Source organism: Diadema setosum, chromosome 19 (assembly GCF_964275005.1).
Source record: "Diadema setosum chromosome 19, eeDiaSeto1, whole genome shotgun sequence".
Classification (NCBI taxonomy): domain Eukaryota; kingdom Metazoa; phylum Echinodermata; class Echinoidea; order Diadematoida; family Diadematidae; genus Diadema; species Diadema setosum.
In genome coordinates this window covers 4,698,018-4,716,086 of record NC_092703.1, presented here as the reverse complement: position 1 = coordinate 4,716,086, position 18,069 = coordinate 4,698,018, and the positions used below count along the sequence as shown (strand labels likewise).

The following is an 18,069-nucleotide window of genomic DNA, read 5'->3' as shown; positions in this document are numbered from 1 at the left end:
CACTCGTGTCACTTTGATTGATATTGATTGTTTGCATGTAAAAGCAATTACGTTTTACACGCAGTCAAGTTTCACACGCAAGTACTTTTGATCTTGTTAGTGTGCTATAAAACAGTTGTAGATACAGCAAGCGAGCACACTTGACATTCATCAACTCGGTGGCTATCTTTAATTCACTTGTCATTCTGCACGCCGACTTCCGCCATTGCTTTCATGCATTATAAATTTTGTTACTTGTAATTGAAGATAGAGAGAATGTTTGTATAATTTTCCCCTCGCTGTCTACCAGTGCCTCAGTTTCAATGTGCGTACCTTTCTAGATACGTAGATAAGAGCAACTCACAGGAGTTCTGGGACCACCCCTCCCATACTCCCAGCTCCTTGATAAAGGGGAAATCCTGTCCAAATATAAGTTAGTCTGATAAAAAGAGTAAACTATTACGAGTTCAACAGTATAAATTTGATTGAAATTGGTGGAAAAATAAGGAAGTTATAACATTTTAAAGTTTCACTATTTTGTGGGGAAACAGTTCTTGAGCAGTCAATATGAATATGCAAATGGCAAAGTGAGCATGTTATTCCCTCACAACTAAGCATAGAGTTTGTACTTTAAATTTTGAAATCTCCAGTTTTTCATCCAAACGCAATAATGCCTGAGGCTAAAATCCTCATTTTGTTTTAAATAATTACTATTCTGAAGTTATTCAACTAGGAATAACGTCGTGTTTCAAACTTCAATGACAGAAACATTGAAATTTCGTCATTTGGTTTTGTACACTATCAATGGAAAATTGTGAGGGTATGACATGGTTAGCTCACTCATTTGCATATTAATACTCACTGTAAAATAACTATTTTGGAGAAATTATAAAAAGTTCAAAATGTCATGACTTCCTTTTTTTTTTCATCCAATTGCAGTCAAATTTTTAACGTTAAACTCGTATCATTTTATTTTATTTTATTTTATCGGACTAACCTATATTTGGACCGGATTTTCTCCATTCATTGCGGGCTAAAGAGGGGGTATGAATGGAAAACAAATATTGCTTCCACAAAATTTCTTCGAAATGGAGTTTGATCGCAAACCGAATTTAGTCCATTCTTGTCACTTTAAAATATTGTCGATTATATTTGCTAAAACAAACAAAACAAGAGAACTGATATTTTCAATCATTACCTCAAAAATATGCCTAGTTATTCAACAATTGAGGCCTCATAAGAAATGTTTTGTATGATGGACTAAGAGCGAAGAACGTTTTAAACTTGCGCAAAGCGCGTTTCATGATCAAACCCATGCATAATAGTTACATATGAAGGCTATCTGTCAAACTTGGCTTTGATTCTCTCTCTCTCTCTCTCTCTCTCTCTCTCTCTATATATATATATATATATATATATGTATATATATATATATATATACCATATACTGTATGTAACAGGAAAGAGATGTCGAGTGATGCAGAGTATAAGCAGTAGGTATAGTTTGGAACCTTCGGGTAAAAGACGCTCAGGACTAAAACAATTTGAAATTCAAGCATCATGTCATGTCTGCAGGCAGTTGCAAATGACTTACGTGTCTTCTTAAGAAGCAAAAAAAAAAGGTAATAATTATCTGAATGGCCCCTGTAATAGAGGTAGCTTCGATGCAATAGTGTTATGCCAATAAAGGGTCGATGCTTTTTGAAAGATTTAATCAGAAAAAAAAAAAGATCACCATTGGTTTACTTGGAAATGGGAGGGGGAGAGTTCATGCCAGAGTGCGTGTCATAAATCAATAAAACTCGACAAAGTTAATCTCATATTTATGGCAATCAATGTTTATCTAAACTAGATATGGGGTAATGATCATTCATCAAATGTAAACTCAGTTAATATGGACATTTGCAATGAGCCAGCTTCCTGAAGCATTGTCATTTTAATTAGTGCTTGTGTACCCGGGATTTCCCTCCACTACACACGCCGACTCATTATGATATGTAGGGCGTGCGATGCTCGTTCCCTCTATTTAAATTATCGAAAGCCCCCCCCCCCCCTCCCCCCAGCATTTCTGAACCCTGCTTTCCCAGGCTTTATGAAGGCGTTTCCTGCCTTGGAGATCCCCCCACCGGATCACTTGCCGATGCATCCCGGTGAGCTATTATTCCAACCCCCTTTCTCAAGACAGTCACCCCCTCCCATCTCTAGTGATCTCATGTGAGACTACAAGCTGTCATTAAAGGTCCTAAAGATGATGTTCGAAATTGGACAAAGGAAACCAAACAAAATAAAATATCTTCCAAATCTCATGATATGGTATTAGAAGTCCAAAAAATGAAGAGAGATACAAAAATCATAACCTTTTTAAAAGTTGTTTTTGGGTGAAAATTCAAATATAATACATTTTTGACAAATCATCAAATTTATGTTATTACGAAAAAATAAGAGCGAATTAACCTTTGGTGTGTAAATATCAAAGTTAAAGTAGATAAGAATAGATAATGCCAAACTTGTTCAGCAGAATCTTGTCTGTTATCACTTAGGTTTTATAGGCCAAGAAAGCTAATAACATAAGTTTGTGTGATACGTAATTTGCAACACAAAAGCAATTACATGGTCAAGTGTCGTCGACATGATCGACTTTCTCTGCAAGTCACATTTTTTTTAGGTTTATTTTCCTCGTAAATAGCAAGTAGGAGGGGTACTTTTATGCTGGAAGTGTAGACACAGTGATCTACCATGTTCTATAAACAGGGCATAACAAACATCTCATAAACCTTTACTCCATGAGAATAGTCTTCTTGCGAGAGTGTACATTTACAGATTATTATGTCCTCCACTTTTCGCAGTTTTCATGCTAAGATAAAAATACAATCGATTTTTTTACAAGAATTTATTCAGTCAGCCGAAGCAAGGACGCATCGGTCGCCTAAATGACTAATTTTTTGACTTGGCCCCATCAATATTAATTTCTATTTTTACTCAATGTGGGTAACCACACTGATCATAATGCTTATTCTTCAAGATCATTGTCACAATCGGAGTATGGTTTACACTCCTCTTTCTGGTTTTTAGTCATGAAGATGTGAGTAAAGTTTGCAAGTGGGTAAAAGAAAAAGAAAGGTGAGATGAGGGCTGCTGTGTTTTCTTGGTACTGCTTTGAAGATTTGTTTTCTTCTTCTAGTTGATCTATTGACACTTCTGGGAATACACAGAGTAGGCAGATTTAGTCCCGTAATAGTCCTGTATACAGACTGTATAGTGAGCCATTTTCATGGTCCGTAACAAAGCATGTTGGAATATACTTTTATTCTTCTTACCCATTGAGTTCAGTACAGCTATGTGCCATCATATGCAAGGTTGGTGTTACCATGGCTTGGAGCTGTCACAGTGATACCTCCTTGATATAACAGAGGTGAACATAGGCCTACTCCTAAATTCTACTGTGAAAAACATCTTAGCCCAACTCCAATCACAAGATTTCACTCAGTACAAAATATCTCTGAAAACGTGACATCAACAATCTTTATTCAGTTAGCTGTTTTTTTTTAATGAAAAGTATAGTCGGTCTTGCATACGCTAGGTTTGACATTGTAAAGTGAATGCACAAAACAATGTGTGTATCTACAAAATGTACAAAATATACTGAAAATTTAATATACAGTGTCAATTCCAAACATCGCCGACATGCTACTTTTATTATCATCACACATTACGTTTGTGTAAGTCAACATATATAATAGTGCTTTAATTTCAAATTTACATAGTGTACTTCGACAGCATTTCTGTCGATTTTTATTTCATGTCATACAGTTTGGGGTGTGTGTCTCATTGGAACAGCGTGTACAGTCACATGGTCATAATTTGCGTGAAGTACGTGCTACCGTAAAAATTTTGACAGATTGCCGTGCTTTTTCCTTCACTGTCAATCAACTATTTGGTATTTTACTTATAGCTTGTTTTCAAAAGCAAGGATATCAATTTTGACCTCTCATCAACACTGAGACGAATGAAGTCTCCTTGGGTATCAATTTTCGTACTACAGAATGAAACTGTCCATACTTTAAGGTTTCCAGGAAAATATCCTCGTTTCTCTTCAGTTGCGAGATCCCACCAAAATGTAGGAAGAAATTGGAACTGAAATTTCCTAGATTCAAAGCCTTCCCATAACCGTTTGTTTGCTTGTTGTTTGTTACCTTCTGTGTTTCCGAGATTGTATTGAAAAAAACTGGAAGCAACTGGATTTCTGACAAACAGAGTCTTGTGAAAATCAGTTTTAAAGTCGAGCTGTGAAAAACTCTTAGATAATACAACAGGGATCTATACTTGTGATAGTGTGCAAACAAGTTTCTTGCAATCAATTTGGTTGTCCTTTTTCAAAGAATGATATTGTGAGATGATAGACGTAATGATGATTACAAAATATACATCTTATGACACAACCATTCTTTCTACATATTTTCATTTTTAGCTCTTTGAGAAGTACTGGATTAATCGTAAACTTGTCATCAGTCATGTCAGTAGATAGCAATATGACATGATCCTGTTCATTTGAACCTGGTCAGACTTCCAATGTGTCCTGGAAGAAAAAGATAATGTAAAAGAAAGGTAAGCTTTCATGATTAAAAAAAAACAGATACACTTTCGAGACGTCGGAATTTGTGCAGGTGGTATTAAGATAAATTTTCACGTTGAGAACATAATCCTATTATCTTTTAACATCTTACTTTCTTTTCAGTTTTACAAAGGGATGTGATGAGTAATCATTTGATAAAGTATCTTCATGATTTATTCATTCCTTTTATGCAATAATTCATCATGCACTATATCCATTACAATACGCTACATTGATAGGACAAATCAGTCAATCACGCAAGATTACCATATGTGGCCTTCTGGTTATTAAGACTTCACGATTAAGATGTCTATGGAGCATTGTTTGAATCAATCTGTTCACAATCTTTCAAAAACAGTGCTATATCCTCCCTTTATATTGGTGTCATATATGTATGATGACTAAAACTGTTCCTGGAAGACTTTGAATCAGTGCTCAAGGGTCTTTCGGTTTGTTCAATGCCGACGGCGTATGTATGTTGACTGTGTTCAGGAGACATTGCAAAGTTATCATGTTTCTCAGACGCAGGGGATACTATGGGGGTCTCATAGACGTGATCACTTGACCTACAGCTAGCACCCTTGTCATGCCTCTGATTTCTATCGTCAGTTTTCTCTGGGCGTTTTGCAACTGATGGGGATGATGCTTTGGTTTTGCGATTGGCTAGAATCTTAGCAAAGAGTGCAATAAAGCACACTGTCAGAATGACAAACGCCACAACACCCGAGACCACAACTGCTACAAGTTTTCCGACTGCCATCTTTGTTCCACCATCGTTGAGTCCCGTATCGGTACCTTGAGTTACAGGTTGTTTCCAGTAGTTGGAATCATTTCCTTGGTTGACTCCATCACAAGAGATCACAGAGAGCCATTCTGTCATTGTATTATTGGAGCCCTGGTCTACACTCTTACTGTCAAACCCATCTTGAGATGATACTGACACTTTTGTACCACGAAGATTGCAGGACATGGTAATATCAGTGTATGCTTTAGTATGAGAGTTTAGAAATATTACTTTGCATGTCACATTTTGGCTGACAAATGATTTCTCAAGATATCTGAATTTGAGGGAAGACACATAAGGGGAACTTGTGGTAATGACCAAGTCATCAGTGACATTGTTAGTGATCTCGTAATCATTAACAAACCATTGGAAGTACACCCAATCATTGGTTGAACACCTTGGATCTAGAGAGCACTGTACTCCTGTAGTGCTCCACGAGCTATCCACCTCAATGTTGTTGATGCTTAGACAAACACCTACAGATTGAAAATAATCATCCGGCGTGAGTGTACTGCTGCTGATGTAATAAACCCTGGTAACATTGGAACCTGTGCCTTCTAAATTTGTTGCAGAACATGTAACAACAATTGTCTGGTCATGTGAAAGTCTTACATCAGTGGGCCTATCTGTAACTCCAGGAACTGACAAAGTTACAGTCTTAGATGTTGCATCACATCCCCCTAGGATGCCAGGCGGTGAGCAGGACCATTGGTAGAGTGTCACGTCCGGATATCCACCTGCCATGCAAACTAGAGAGAGAGGATGAGAGGAAGAGATCTCTCCTCGCTGAGGATCCACCACCACCTGTGGTGGGCGAAGCAATCTGATTGGACCAATGGAACATTCCAACTTTCTGTCGGGAAAAGCGAACGGACTTGTGACCTGACAGAAGAAAATCATGTGGTCCATATTCTGTTCCATTTGTAGATCAATTCTCAAAATGCGTTGCAATCCTGTATCAAGCACTGTGGGATTTGGCAGATTAGCCTGTGGCTCTACCCTCAAACTTAGATCCACCGCAGGTTTGCTCCGAGGAACTTCACAGGATGCTGTCATCACTTCCCCAAGCCTCAGTTCTACCTCTCCACCTGGGCTACAGGTGAGCTCATCAGCACTTGGAAAGTACCCAACAGTCATTTTAGCTCTTCTCGATGACATGCATACTGGATCGGCATCTCCATGCAACTGAAAAGTATGGAGGATGCAAGTAAAGTATTGGTCAATCTCACCAACAGTGAAGACATGAAGCCGTGACTCCATTTGGTATTCATGTGTATTGAAGGTATCCACCTGCTTCGTCTGGTAGAGGTTTGGCTCAATTAGCCACTCCAGTCTCTCGGTGTCTCTGAAGAAGCTGAAAGCAATGCATGTGAATGAAACGTTTTCGCCTGCTGCTGCAAACGTGTCGGCAGGCTCCTGGCGAAATCTGTTTGATGTGGTGACACATGCTGATGATGCAAAGAGACACCTCATGAGAGTGATGAAGACGATCACATTCATTTTTCTTTGATTGTATTCGTGGAGAAGATGCATCTTGAGTGATTAAAGTGAAAGCACAATGAGCAGAAACAATATTCATACCACTCTGTGTTACAGCATGTTTGTTGTCCCGGTAAGATTTAGAGTCTTCGTGGTGTTCTGTTCCTTTTCTCATGCATCACGTATACATGGAACTGGATGGATAATTTATAGTCTGTAATGTAGTTGTGTTTCTGCTAATGATGAGTAACAATAAGATTTATTACTTGCATCCTATGACGTTGCGCTCTTCGAAAGCAAATTGAATACCTGCTGTTCGAGATGTAATATAATGAAGGGGCAATTAATAACTTGACAACTCGAGTACATTATTTGTGTGTGTGTTATGTACCCTTACAGGGGCAGATCCAGGAATTCCGTAAAGGGGGGGGGGGCGTTTACTAAATTAAAGGGCGGGGCGCAGGCACCCCTCCACCATTTTTTTTTTGTTTTTATTTCTTTTGTTTCGACAAAAAAAAAAAAAAAATAAAGGGGGCGTGCCCCCGGTACGGTCCTCCCTGGATCCACCACTGCCTTATAGCGTCTTTGAACATTAACTCTGTTTCTTAAAATTAGGATTCATTTCCAGTGACTTCATCAATTTCGTATGATGAAATCTACACCCTTTATATATTGTGCACATATCCGTATTAGGGATTACTCACATGAGCAGTCAATAGAACGGATAGACAAGTGGAAAGGTCTTGTAAATATAAATCTGAACAAAACTTCTTTGTACTAGAACAACCATAGTGCAGAAAGCGAATGAACGCATGTAGGGATAAAATGTCCAGGAGACAATACCGTGTATCAAGCTGTAAAGCAAAGGAAAAAAATGTCCATACGAGAAAACGTCAAGCACACACACACACACACACACACAAACACAAAAATGAAATGAATTAACTTGCCATTAATGATTACCATGATTACAATGGAGATAAAATCCTCAAGGAATTTCACATCGATTTCAAGTTTATATCTTTACTATTAATATTTTCAGGTCAGTAAAATGTTGTGGATCACTTTTGTATAACTGTCTTCTCCTTACTACAGGCCTACACGTCCAGCCTTAATCCGTGCTTTGTCCACTTTAATATTGAATCTTATCGAGTTTCATTCAGCAGCTTTCGATTTTGTGAGGTGTGGTCTTCAACTATACCCATCTTTTAAACTCTCAGTTTTCATCGCTTTAAAATAAACTCCTGTCGCTTCGTGGGTACTCATTGATATTAATGATGTTGCCTCTTGGACTGTCCTTGTTGGAATGCTTCTGTCTGTGACTAACACGTGATCTGTGTACCGCTGACATTTTTACCTGGTACTGAGTTCAAAGCAAAGTAAGTATACCAGTCTTTCCGGGGAATGACTTGCTATGGACAGTTCACTTCCTTTAAGATAATCTTCGCGCCGAATGACCTCTTGTCTGCAACTGTGTGGGTTTCAAGATGACGTTAAGCCACTGTCTGAAACTTCTAATTTTGGACATTTCGTTTGCAAAGATTCTGCTTGTCATAGAATCTGTTTTCAAAAATCGCCTGACTTGCTGTTCCAAGTCTTATTTATGATTAAAAGACTATATGTACTTGGAAACTAAGAATAAAAAGCTTAACGAAAGGTTAAGACTGGAAAAAAATATTTGCAAGATATAAATTGAGCATACATCACATTTTCTATTTGTCTCCGTATCAGATATATACAGGCAGCTGTGATACGTTTCGTTGCAAGTGGAAGAATTGATATCTTGATGCATATCTTCATAGAATAAGTGAGAATAAAAATTGCAATGAAGCTGTGTTATCGCTGAGAAGGCTAAAAAACTCCAAAAGATAAACGAATTAACATTTTTTTTTTTCATTTTATTAAGGATTTAGGATTGTTATGTGATTTATAGCTAAAATGTTCACTGATTTCTTGGTTAAGCAGACTATTCCATTTGCCGCTCCCGATCACAATTGTACGCTCAGACATTCCGTTTGCCAGGCAATACAATATTGTGCAAGGATCGTTCATCGCAATTCATCATCACATTTAATGATGAAACAATCTGCATGGCTACGCAGACCATGATACTCAAGCCTATGAACTATCCCCTTAATCTCGCAACAGATGCTGATGCATTACAAACGTACTTGCAACCAATTCTACATCTCAAAAAAAAAAACACAAAACAAAACAAACAAACTTTGATAACATTGAGAGGAAAGTCCTTTGTTAGTTCGATACTCCAAAGGACGCAGGTAAAGGGGAGACCTACCACTGTCTGAAGGTGACATTTCCTCACTTGATTAAGAAGTCATCACACACAAAGTCTCCGTGAAAGATTATGTCCGTTTATTAGCAGATAATTCTTCGGTATTACTCGGACAGCGAAAAGGTGTGATATCATGTGGTAATCTTAAAAAAAAAAAAAAAAAAATGTTGATATCTTCAGAACTGGACGTTCCTGACATCCAATGCAGTTTAGCTGCCCAGAAGAGCGGTCGGAAATTCCGGTTTCCTACTGTGACAACTACATACAGCTAGTATAAGGGTTCGCTGTCTTGCAGCTTGTAGGACCCCCTTGTTGACAGTGGTTAAGATGTTGATGTAGAAATCTAGTAATTGAAAGATTTGTCTGTCGGTTATATGCTGTGTGCAGCACAGTACACAGGTAGAGAGAAGCCGGAGCATTAAAAAACAGATCTCCTTTTCTAGAGTCGTCAGGCGCTTTTCAAACTAAAGGAATAATTATAATGTTTCAACGAAAAGTATCTTATAGAGCAAGTGTCTATGAGGTAGGATTGGCACATGATTTCAAGTCTTGATACGGGTGTAAAGTAGCCAAGAGCACACACATCCGACTCACAAAAACAACCTGCTTCAATAGATTCATCTGATAGGCCTATTTTACACATACTCTTTGGTTGACAAGGTGGTGGTTGTCCAATTAACGTCAACACAGGATATTGCAAGACATGAACCAATACAAACCTATAGACACAAACGACAATCTGTTAGAGGCATTATTGGCCATTAGAAGGTAGAATCAAAGACAGATTTGGTGAACACAATACTAAACTGGAGTTGCTAATACCCCCATCTCACTAGACGGCGATTCCGCTACGATCATCAAAAATCGACAAAGCGCGGCGGATCGTGGATTGATCGCTTTAAATCTTCTCCATCCATTCGTATCTTGAGCGGTTCAGAAGCGCGGAGGGTCGCCACCATCGCCATGGTCGGCGACCTCGCTACGGAAGTTTTGAACATGTCCCAAACTTCCGTAGCGAGGTCGCCGTGGTTTTAGAGCGTATCACAATCGCCTCACGAAAGCATTAAAAGCGTCACATTCGTAACTCTGACGGGGTAGCAACGCGTTAGGCGTAACTCAAGCGCATCGAAAGCAGCCCCCATCGCCCATGAAAATTACCACTTTTACAGTATTACGTAACAGGAACCAACCATGAACGATAGAAAGTGATTCACAGACCAGGAAGGTGGACATGGAGAAAAAAAGTATAAAATTCCTTTTTCCGTGAACGTATACTCAGTACGAAACTAATCTGTTTATTAAATTGTCTATTTGTCAGCATTCCAAGTCGATGAAAGTAAATTAAGTTGTAATCTTTTCAAATATATCTTTATAAAATTTTCTCATTGTAGGATACGATTTGTAGGTTGGTCGTAAGCCAGTTCTTTAATATTGTATACACATTACCCTTTTAATTGAGTAGGTGACTTAACTAACAGTGCAATTTCACATCAGGTCCTAATTGGTGTGTTCTAGAATGCTGTAAGAAGTAAGGGTAAAACCATATTCTGCATATATTGATGTTGGTGTGACACAGACATCTGACTGAAGAAATTCAATCATAAAACCCATTTTATACCCCGATCGCTTGAGATCGTAGCATGAGCCCGGCGTAAACGTATCACTGTCGCTCCGATCGTATCACTGTTGTAGCGAGGTCTTGACAAGCGTACGAATATCGCAATACAGTTGGTTTGATCGCAGAAACAGCGCGTCTTGTCGGCCTGGAAATGCGGCAACAACGTGGCAGAGTCGTATTATCATCGTGGCGCTATCGCCTACAGCACAGGTTGAGCGTAAAGAAACCGTAGTGTAATCGCCTCGGAGGCCAAAAATGGAGACGGACGGAGATCACGCCACGATTTGTCAAATCGTCACGGATCGCCATGGTCGCCTTCTTAGTGAGATGGGGGCCCTATAGGGCACTAAAAATGAAAGAAAACATCATCAAGCTAAACCTATATGAAGACATATCCAGTGATTTTTCCAAACTGACTGACAATGGGTAAGCTGCTTTTATCTCCTTGAAGCTCCAAGCACTCCTTTTTTCAAGCTTGCCTACCAGCATTTGAGACTCCAAAATGGTCTGAAAATCACACATTGATTGTTTCTGTGACACATGAAATTTGCGTTTCACTGAATTTCCATACGTACATAAAATAAAAAAGACATCATTCATCGTTTATTCAACTTCATGACTTTGCCATTTCTACATCTCTAGCAAATTCGTCATGTATTCACATTGATACAAAATGGCTTCACATGATCTCATTAGTGTTCTTGGCAGATTTCACCAACACTTCGATAAAATCTCTCTGCATGATTTACTTTTTTTACGCAGTTCTCCAAAGTTCTGTTGTAATGTTGCTTTTAATCTTTACACAAACGTCGACAAGCAAAGACGCATGTGCCGACAGTTGTAAAAACCATTGTTGGGACTGTGACTCCAAGAATGGCTTTTACGAGGGAGGAAATATGCTGCAACTGTTTCTCTAAAGATGTCTGCATATCATTATATTGCAGAGAGGAAGGTTGTGTAGGTGGAGAAGAAGAACACAATACCTCTTTACTGTGACTTTTATACTCCATACACGTACACATATCTACACCATTCTCAAATGTAGCAGAGCAACAGAATACAGGCTGATCTTTCTTGGTCCAAAACATTCCACTCAGATGGGTTCTGTTGATATTCATGTTCAACGGAGGCAACCTGAGATCAGAATTGAAACAGGCGATGTAGGCAGATTGTGTGCCCATTGTAGCGTGACAGTTTATAACTGTCCAAGTTTCGTCACTACCAAGGTAATTCTGGATAGAGAAATCTGATGGCGCAACACTGCCACACGTAGCTGGTCCTGGGGGAAAATCAATTGATATGTAATGACTTTGAGTCTCTAGAACCGTAGTCCCATGCATGTCGTATAGAACACAAAGGTACGCACTCTCGTCCTCTCTTGTAATGTTGGTGATACTCAGTCTCACCACTGTATCTTCACCCCTTGCTTCCTTAGATACCTTTATTCTGTTTGCCTGCTGAGCATTTAAGTGTTCTTCACCATTTTTGTCGAATAATATGTTTGAGCCTTTCCTTATCTCAAGAGACACATCGTTATGGTTGATATCAGGGAATGTATATTCTGCAAGTGCATCTTGCCCTTCAGTGAAACTTAATCTTATTGATTTAGCTGGGATGACATGAGTTAGATACACTGATATGACGAGCCATGAAAGTAAATTACGTAGACTTTCCATGATTTCCCAACTAGGCTTTGTACAGTCAGTAAAGCGAGATAGTGCTTAGAGTGTGGTATCCAGTTCTTTTTGCATTACCCACGAAATTTATATTTAAAAAAAGAAAATAGCTGTTTGCATATCCCGAGTTCCTCACAAGTCAGGTTGATCCGGTTGTGTCTCAGGGACCACAATGTCCGAAGTGGCCTGCGTTTTCATACAGGGGAGTTGTTAGAAGAGTCGAAAGCCAGTAGGTCTATATACGTCTGTTCCAAAGCCACTCCGAAATGAAATATCTGTCAATATTCCTCTGCAATCGTTGTCCCAAATAATGGCTGAAGAGATTTGTTTTGCCGAATGAAAGCTAATCGTACCTGCAAGAAGACATAATTTGGTGCGAATGAAGAGAATGTTTTACACACAAGTTCATACACCGCTTATGTACTTTTGTAAATTTATATGTTAGTATTAAGTGTTTCATTTCTTTTTTCTAAAGTCACCTTTCAAACTTGATCGATAGGGAGGGGAAAGAAGATCTAGTAAATTGTTTCAGTTGTATACTTTTTCTGTGATTGTCCCTTTCCAATTCTCATTATCGGCTCATGATGTGCATGCAGACAGCACCCTACCGAATACATCATTTTTATTTATTTTTTTTTAATGCTATCAGGTTATAATAAGAGAATTCTTATTGAACATAAAACGACATGGATGGATTTTTTTTTTTTCAAGATGACATAACAAGAACTGTTCAATGAGTAAAGGGTTGGAACAGTACAACAGATGAGTGGGAGAAGTGATTATAATACAAAGTTCTGTCTTACCTTTGTATAACTTTGCATTGTCCGTTTTCGTCATATTTTTGAGAGAAAATAGCTCAAAAACACCACTAGCTACTATACGCATAATCTAAGTTCAACTTTCAGATAACATATCGCAATACAATAAAAATAAAAGTTCAGTGCGATATTGTTGAACACCGGAAAATTCTCCTGTATACTTTCAGATATATTCTAAAACAAATTCATAAACTTTTAGTGATTCATAAGACAAAATACTCACCCTTTTCGTCAGTCTCTTGTTCTCTTTTGACTGCACCAACTGTAATTGTACTTTGAATAGTAAAGGGATGGTATACTAAAAAAAAAAAAACAGCCTTGTGGGAGGTTGATACAAAGAACAGTCTACCCGAAAATGTCACTGTCCCATATGAGGTAGGCCTGCATGTTTGTGCACTGTGCATTAGTTATATGTGACATGGAAAGAAACGATTGGACCATTCTCTGTTAATCTTCTTCTGATAGATTAATAGTCGTGCACTGTGCGTGACTTCCAGGCACAGTCAAACAATGGAATGACTTACTCCAATGATATTTTTTGCGGTACCGACAGAGCAAAGTCTGTCATAAAAGAGTAAAAAATGTAAAGTATTAATGTATCTGATGTCACCAAATGCACGAAGGGTGATATCGCACAGCACAAACTTTGTTCTTATATACAATATTGTTTCTGCAGCTGATAAGGTTTCATGACGTGATGATAACTGGCGTCTATGCACACAATATTGCATACCGGATGGCATGTACACATGCTTGATAATAACTGGTATAGATATAATTATAGACTTTGTAGAACAGTGTAAACTGCAGGTGTAAACTGCAGGTGTACGAGCGCAAAGTGCAGTCGAATGATAATGATAATCATTTTTTTTCTTTTGTCAATAGAGTGGACCTTCAGACGAAGTAAACATTACACGTATCTAACTACACAGATCAAACATGCCAAAGCTGTGAGCAAAATTTATATACTAGTACTCCATAGTTTCCTCGAACACACAACAAATCATTGTTTTTGTCCTTTTTTTTTTTTACAGAAGTGATAGCCATGATACTGTATCTTAATTAAAAAAAAAAACAAAACAAAACTCATCTGAATGATCCCAGGAAGACAAGTATGGCAACCATAATCTTGGCTACAATTCCACGGAAACATACGAATCTCTTCTTTACACTCTGCCGGCTGTCCTGAAAATTAAACAATAGGCCTACTCTTGGAGGGGAGGGGGAGTCTCATCATTCTATTGATGACCATTCAACATTTACTTGCTTTTTAATGTTAATAACTTAAGGTGCAATGTAAGTTAATTACCTGGCTTGACACGTAACCATGATTATGATTACAAATACATGTCATAAATAAAGAGTATTGATTCCACCATAAAGAATTTCAAAGAACACGGATACGTGTCTCTGCCTCGCTTGTGCTTGTGCTATCTGTTATAGTTCACTGTTGTATACTGGCCTGTATTGAGGTAGCATTATAGCTTGAAAATCATGGACTATATCATAATAAAAATTTATATATACATGTATATATATATATATATATATATATATGAATATTATGTTTTATATCATATAGGTTAATTAGATACACACATATATATGTATTTTATGTATCATATATTATTATGAAGAGTTTGCTCGCAATTTTTGAAGATTTTGAAGTACCGTCTCTGTCATAAAGTACAAAATAATACCTTTTAAATGATATATTGGTCACTACATATAAAGGTACATTTTTGAAGTTATGGTCAAAAGAAGCAAAAATGTTCTTTTTATTCTCTTTATTTTTCTTGACATTTAATCGCAAATATCTCCATTTGGCAAATATGGACTTATCGGTTTTTGCGAACAAACTCTTCATAATATATACAGGAAAGGTTGAGAATGACACAAGTAACAAACGATTAAAATTTTGGTAGTGATCCGAGAATTTCTGGGGAATTTATGAAGGATTTTTGATATTTTGACAGGTAGGGCCAATGAACTTGGGAGATCAAGCTGCGCATTTTTTTAGGTTTTAAGGACGTTCCTCAGTTGTGTTTGTGCGCATCCTAGCTGCGCAGGTTGGCAGTGACGTAACAAAGAGCGTAGAAGCGCACGCACGATGGGTGGAAATCACTGCTCTCTCTGGATGAGCCCAAATAGCTTTTCCCAGTGGTGGAGAGGAGAAAAATTTTCGTTGGGAAGAGCAAGATCATGGGTGGAAAGTAGCTGCTTGGCGGAGGTCTGCGCTCTCAGAGTGCTTTTCTAGCTTTTAATTTAATTCAAATAATAAAACCAAAAGAGTGCACCAGAACAATGAATTTCAATTCTTGAGAATGATGCAAAAGCCCATCCCATAGCCTCTCCATCCATACACTTGTAATTTATGAAACATACATAACGCCGTTTTATCATCAACATGTAACTTGCAACATAGAAAATGATCATCGTATCACATGATACTATCTCTGTTCTGCTCTTGTCTGTATGATTATTTCTATTAATGTTAACATAGATCGTGTAGATCTCCTGCATATCGTCTTAATAATCATATCTCTTTTATTATGGTGTGAGGTTAATGTTAGAGACTCCTCCCCCCCCCCCCCCCCCTTAAAACTTCCCGTTTGAGATATGCTCGGATTTTCTGCGATCAGTACAAACGAGCTTACTGACCTTCAATGCTTTTAACGAAAATTCCAGATTAACACACAAGTTTTGTACAATCATGTAGATAGTATAATATACTCTAAATAACCTGATACATTGTTCTTCCAACATAAGTTCAATGTTGCAAAATAATTTGATTCATTGGATTGCCATTTCCTATTCGAGCATTTTGGTTTTGGCGCAATCAGAAGAAGTATTATTGTCCTGCTGCATGATGAAATTTGAAAACTTTAGCGATCAGCTCAATTGCTTATACGAAAATTAAAACAAAACGAAACTCGCTATCGTTCTTGTAACTTATAGTGTAAGCGTGATAAAGAATCATACATGTTTACAACTTTTATGATGTCACCAATAAACTTCGATATACATTTCTCGAACACATGCGTCTCTATATCATAATATTCTGCAAATGCAATTAGTAAAATTCATACCACGATTATCTGTTTGCAAATTACAGTAATTGGAGCATGGGGAAACACTGTAACAGCAATTATACGTACTTATGAACTCATAACGGAGTTAACATATCCTGAGTTTCTCACGATCCAGTTTTCGATTAAGCATTGTAATCTTTTAGATGTTTATGTGTTCAGTCCTATATACACAATGTTTCACAACCATTTACCAATCTTGACGCTTACTGGTATCTAGTCATGTCGCCCGGTCTTGTCGACAAGTGCAAAATGTTGATTTCATGAGTCTGCTGATAACGTTGATTAATGATTGACATTAAAATGAACCCCTGATTTATTGCCTGCATGTTTGCAAAATACAACAATGTAGCAATGTCAGATATAATTTGATGAAGGACCCAAAACACTTTAATTTTGTTGTATATAATAATATCAATATATAAAAGATTTAAATGTTAGGCTCTTGTGTTTAAGAGAGAAGCATGTCTATCATCGCTCAAAGTTTCATGTAGCCCAAGATAATGTCTACACGTCTAGGCAATAAACATAGAGTTTGTAATGGTGATAAGGTACTCTGGAGCACGTATAGGGGAAGCATTTTATTGTCAAAATTTAATGTTGTCTGTTACTTACCTGTCATTACTTCCTGGTACTCAATGACTCTTTTTTTTTCTTTATATAATCCTCATTTATGATGGGGAGGGGTTATTTTACTGCTTGAAGTGTAAATGTTGACTTAGAGGTAGCGTTCATGGTACCAGATTTTGTAACATTTCATTAAAGAAATGCATGACTGTGGTTTATTCTTAAGGAGCCATAATATTTTACATTGGTTATTTTTAGAGCAACTTAAGTTTTCACAGACCTTTTATTTTCAGTCCAACCACATGAAGATTGTCGTTTCCTGTATTAAGAAATTTACAAAGCCAAGTACTAGAGGGAATAGAATATGATTTTTGCAGGTTTTTTTTTTTCTGCTATACTGTTTATGTACCATAATATTATTATAGAGCAGGGTGATAACGCATGTTTCTATTGCCTCTTATTATTTTTTTTCTTTTGGGGGAAAAAATCTTACTTAGTCTTCACTTTCAACTCTAATAACTTTGGAATTTGAGTTTGAATGAATTTCCACACCATGGCTTGGAACACCCTGATCAGCAAGGCTGGTTTCGCTAGGATTATGCCACTGCTTTAAAGTTACAGTATTAGTCATGAATACAATGATTTCACTCGTAACAGAGCCACGAGTCATGTGGCTCATAAGTCATACACCTCATCACACCAGTTATAAAAGAGCCAACGAATTATACAGTCGACGAGCTCGACAACAGAGGAAAAAAAAATGATCCCCGAGAGCGACATTAGACCATGGGGTTTAATGTACGCATGCAGGGTCTTTTTTTTCAAACTTTAGTGTTTCAATTCAATAACTTATGTTTGCATCACTAAATGGAAAGAAAATTATACAAGTTGAACTTTGATCAAATCAACTTTTTTGAACAATTCTAAGGAGAAAAATGAACTCAACGCAAAATATAGGCCTATGTGTACGAATGAACGTAATGGTATCATGAATTACATTAGTTGCCCAGTGTCGAGCTCTTGGGCTGTATGGACCTTTTTCCGATGCCGAGCTCTTAGGATGACCCCCTTTTCAACTTGGGACAGTATTGCCGTGTAAGAGCTGCGTTGAAAGAGCACTGAGATTAATGGTTGAGTAGGATAATTCATGTCCT

At 37.7% G+C, this 18,069-nt stretch overlaps 3 protein-coding genes across 3 annotated transcripts in view; all 3 read right to left on the bottom strand.

The window, feature by feature from the left end:
* Nucleotides 1–4,964: 4,964 nt before the first annotated feature.
* On the bottom strand, nt 4,965–6,908 carry LOC140242922 (uncharacterized). Its single transcript, XM_072322669.1, has one exon. It carries the CDS (start codon nt 6,906–6,908, stop codon nt 4,965–4,967), a length of 1,944 nt encoding a protein of 647 aa, XP_072178770.1.
* A 4,648-nt stretch (nt 6,909–11,556) lies between these two features.
* On the bottom strand, nt 11,557–12,441 carry LOC140242921 (uncharacterized). Its single transcript, XM_072322668.1, has one exon. The coding sequence runs from the start codon at nt 12,439–12,441 to the stop codon at nt 11,557–11,559; it is 885 nt and encodes a 294-aa protein (XP_072178769.1).
* A 132-nt stretch (nt 12,442–12,573) lies between these two features.
* The window catches only part of LOC140242920 (uncharacterized), a 31,012-nt gene continuing 25,516 nt past the window's right edge, over nt 12,574–18,069 (bottom strand). The window contains exon 3 of the mRNA XM_072322667.1: nt 12,574–12,627. Within this exon, the coding sequence (XP_072178768.1) occupies nt 12,574–12,627 (54 nt within the window). The remainder of the gene's footprint in view (nt 12,628–18,069) is intronic.

Coding starts and splice junctions, on each gene's coding strand:
- LOC140242921 (XM_072322668.1), bottom strand. CDS start 12,441: ATGGAAAGTCTACGTAATTTACTTTCATGGCTCGTCATATCAGTGTAT.
- LOC140242922 (XM_072322669.1), bottom strand. CDS start 6,908: ATGCATCTTCTCCACGAATACAATCAAAGAAAAATGAATGTGATCGTC.